At 47.6% G+C, this 4248-nt stretch overlaps 1 protein-coding gene across 1 annotated transcript; it reads right to left on the bottom strand.

Moving 5' to 3' along the window:
• Positions 1-1421: 1421 nt before the first annotated feature.
• On the bottom strand, positions 1422-2519 carry LOC146425579 (endogenous retrovirus group K member 9 Gag polyprotein-like). The gene has a single exon (XM_085041483.1). The coding sequence runs from the start codon at positions 2517-2519 to the stop codon at positions 1422-1424; it is 1098 nt and encodes a 365-aa protein (XP_084897609.1).
• Between the last annotated feature and the right edge of the window lie 1729 nt (positions 2520-4248).

Below are 4248 nucleotides of genomic sequence, written 5' to 3'. Positions count from 1 at the left end.
GGTGGGGGTATTTTCCCCCGTTTTCTTTTTATGCTGAGTGATGGCACCCAAAAGGTATTGAGGGCCAGTTAGCACAGTGATATTTAGTGGCACATCAAGTAGACGACACGATGTATGATTTTGTACAACACGTTCTGAGATAGTCTGGATCGCCGCCTGCTGTGCTGTAGAGAGGGTGACTTTTGTAGCTGGCTCAGTGCCTTTCAGTAGAGGCCGCAGGACATTTAACAGTTCATTAGGAATACCAATGACAGGACGAAGCCATTGTAAGTCACCCATCAGTTTCTGAGCATCATGTAGGGTTTGGATGTTTGTGTAAATCTGCAGTTTTTAAAGACGAACCTGATGGTCTGTTATTGTCCATCCCAAATATCGCCATGGTGATGTGTTCTGTACCTTTTCAGGGGCGATTGTAAGGCCCTGAGCACGCAAGTGATTAGTCAGGGTATGTAACTGATCTGCGGTAAAAGGTGCGCTCTGTGCCAGTAATATATCATCCATGTAGTGATAGATGATTACTTCTGGCCAGGCCATCCGAAGAGGCCTGAGAGCAGCATCCACATAGAGTTGACAAAGTGTCGGTGAGTTCCGCATTCCCTGTGGTAATACAGTCCATTCAAAACGTTGTGCAGGTGCCTCACGGTTAATTGAGGGCAGCATAAAAGCAAAACGCTGCATGTCATCTGGATGTAGTTCAATGGTGAAAAAACAGTCCTTTAAGTCCACAAGTAGAAACCATTCATCTGGTAGCATGCTGGGATTGGGGAGCCCTGGTTGTAAGGCTCCTATTTGGGCCAAAACATCACGGCCTACTAAAGCATTTACTCCTGGGGGAAGTGGTAACAACTGTACCACACAGTCCACAACTTTGTCATCGATGGTAATTTTTAAATGTGGTGACCGACGAGCCATGGTGATACCTCCTACACCAGAAACAGTAGCTCCAGATGCATATGCTGGTCAGTGAGCAGGCCATTTGTTTTCATCCAGTACCGTGACATCAGCTCCAGTATCCAAAAGTGCTGATAATTGTATCTGTTGGCCAGAATATTCCCAAGATATCTGTTTTTGTGGACGTTGCCTCAAATCCACTGTTAGCATAACCGCAGGGCCTGTGGAGCCAAAACCTCCTGTTCCTCGATGAGGCCGATCAGATGGACTTTGAAGTAACTGTGGTATAGGGACGACTTGAGCAATTTTAGATCCAGCAGGAATATGAATAGGTGGATGAAATGTCCGAGCCATAATGTCAATTGTGCCCTGAAAATCAGCATCGATTAATCCAGTTAAAATGTCCAGTCCTTTCATGGTTGCAGATGAACGCCTGATCAAAAGTGCACCAACAGGTTGTCCTCTGATTACAATTAGTCCTGTAATTCCAGTAGGTATCCGCTTGGGGGAGGTATCCACCAAGGTAACGTCTACTGCGGTTGCCAGGTCCATCGCAAGGCTCCCGACGGTGGCTGGTTAACAGGTAACTGGCTGTAAGAAGGCTGGAGTGGTTGGTTGCAAGGCGGCTGAAATTGGGCGGGTGCAATTTTTTGTGTCACAGTCCCTTTCGCGCTCCGATTCCCGTTTCCCTGGGATCTCCGACAAGCTGCAGAGCTGTGTGACGCAGACTGGCACTGAGAACACCACACTGCTCCAGCAGGACAGTTTTGCCGTAAGTGCCCTTGCTGTCCACAGCGAAAACAATGGAGCTTTGTTTTTTGAGATGCTGGAGGTGGCCTTGGCTGCCGTAGGGGTGTGAGTGCGGCTAGGACTTGATTTTGAGAGGATTCTGCCTGCGCTTTTAATCCCTCCCCCAGCTCCTTAATAGCATTGATTAACCTAGCTTGACTGCCTATAAGGAACTGTGAAGCTTTCTCTAAAAGGTCCTCTATGGACCAATTCTCTGGCATGGTCATGATAAGATTTCTGACTGTTCCATTTCCATTTTGCAATACACACTGCTTTAACGTAGCCCCTTGCATGCATTCTGCCATTCCTGCTGTTTTCACCGCTGCAGCAACCTTATCTACAAAAGATCCCAGCGGCTCATCCCGCCCCTGCTTGATGGACATATATGACGGGACGCTTCCGGGGGCTTTTATTTTATCCAGAGCATTCTGAGCTAAATCCATAGACTCTCTTATCTTGTTTGGTCCCAAGAGTGCCTGATCCTCACTTCTTAGATAAGGACCTAACCCCATCAATTCATTTAGAGTGACTCCATGCAGCGGGTCACCTGGTGCGCGCTGCACAGCCACCGACTCCTGGCAGCATGCCTGCCAATGAGCATTAAATAGCAGAGACTGATGTTGAGTAAGTATTAATCGTGCAATGCCCTTGATATCGTTGGGGAGCAGAAGTCCTGATCCCCAGATATAATCTAGCATTTCTCTAGTAGGCTCTCCCTGAATTCCGAATTCACTCACAGTAGCTCGCAACTGAAATAAGATTTTCCAGTTTAGGGTTAAAATAGAAGCAGCGAGCCCTCCCCGCTCTTGGCTGTAAATTACTGGCAACGCCCCCAACATCTCAGTCGCAGCTTCCACGTCACCCTCCTGACCCGCTTGTGAGGTAAATAGCCTCCAATAAATTTCATGCTGACACGCAGCCCCCAAACCGGCACCACCGGGACTGGCCAGACCCCCAGTAGGCGGAAGTTCGGGGCTCCCCAAACTGGGTGACTGAGAAACCGAGTTCTGAGATATCGGAGCGGAGCGCTGCTCATGGTCAGGAGCCAGAGGGGCGAATGGATGCGGCGCCGCTCCTCCCCCGCCGCGTATCGGGGCAGACGCCTCCGTTAACGGATGGGAGGGGGGGATATGCACTGTGTTTGTTAAAGGTGGCAGTGACCACGATCACTCGTTACCTTGCCCTGAGGTAGACGGGGGAGGTGGACTCAGCCGCTCAGAAGCAGCCCTAGCCGCCCTCTGTTCTGCCTGATACTGATACAGAGCCTTACTAACTATCTTCCACACTTTGCCTAGTGTTTTCCCAACCTTATCATCTTCAAGAATAGCATCCCACAACTTATCTCCTACTTTCTGCCATTCATCACGGTCAAAAATGCTGTTAGGGTCAATAAAACAACCTTTAGCCAACCCCCATGCTGTCAACGCCATTAAATCACTCTTTATATCATTACCCTTAATCCCCCGCTTTTCTAAAAAGCAATAAAACAGATCAAAAGTGGCTTGCCTCTCCATTCCGATGTACGGAACTGCGCACTCACATTCACCCTCTGAGGTTTTCGGCCACTTTTCCTGTCTGGTGCGAGATTTTCACCTCACAAGTCCGGCAGTGTCCAGATCCCATTCTGATAACGGTCGTCCTGTGCGTGCGCCCCACTGCTTTGACCCTTCCGGGGTGATCGGAGCCAGATGCCTTCTCAGCCGTGGTTACATCGCTCTCAGATGGATCCAGCCAAAAGGGGTGCGAGACCCTTGGACGTCGGGGTCACCATTATGCTGAGAAACGGAGGCTTGACAATCCAATATGAATTTACCACAAGCTTCAGTTTATTGATTTACAGCATACAGTTTTATAGTGTAGTTAACTAACTCATGCATATTCTGTAATCATACAATACTATTGGTTATATACTTCCACGCCCTAAGTTTGGCTACTTGCCTTAACATGTATCTATGTTTACCTATAGTGCCTGATTTCTACATATTTGTTACCAATTAATGCATTCTAGACAGCCCCCACGACTTCTATGTTGCAGAAAGTCGTGGTGACCTTAGATCGCTGATTGGACGAAGGTATCTAATTAATAGTTGGCTGAATATGGCTATTGTTAAGAAGCGGCTTGTTAAGTAGCAATCTATCTACATCGGTGTGTCCCTTCTCTAGAAGCCAGCTTTCCACAACAGAGGACAGTAAACAGTATTTTGCCTTTGAGTGGAAACAGGAGGAAAGAGGGAAAATGGTAATACAACAATTGACATGGAAAGTCCTCCCACAGGGCAGGGATATACAGAGTCATCGGTTTTGTTTGGGCAAGCCTTGCAGAAAATGTTAAGAGAGTTTACTCCACCCCCAGGAGTTAGATTGTTGCAGTATGTGGATGATTTGCGTTTATCAGGGGAGCAGGAAAAGGCGGTTGAAGAGGCTACTGTGAGGCTGCTTAATTTTCTTGCTAAAAAGGGGCTTAGAATGTCCGAAAAGAAAGCACAGTTAGTAGAGAAAAAGGTTAAATATTTGGGACACATTTTGACTGGAGGTTTACGGTGTATTGATCCAGAAAGGATACAAGGA

The sequence above is a fragment of the Lichenostomus cassidix genome, chromosome W, assembly GCF_008360975.1.
Source record: "Lichenostomus cassidix isolate B80296 chromosome W, HeHo_3.0, whole genome shotgun sequence".
In the NCBI taxonomy this organism is placed as follows: Eukaryota; Metazoa; Chordata; class Aves; order Passeriformes; family Meliphagidae; genus Lichenostomus; species Lichenostomus cassidix.
This window is presented reverse-complemented; position numbering and strand designations above follow the sequence as displayed.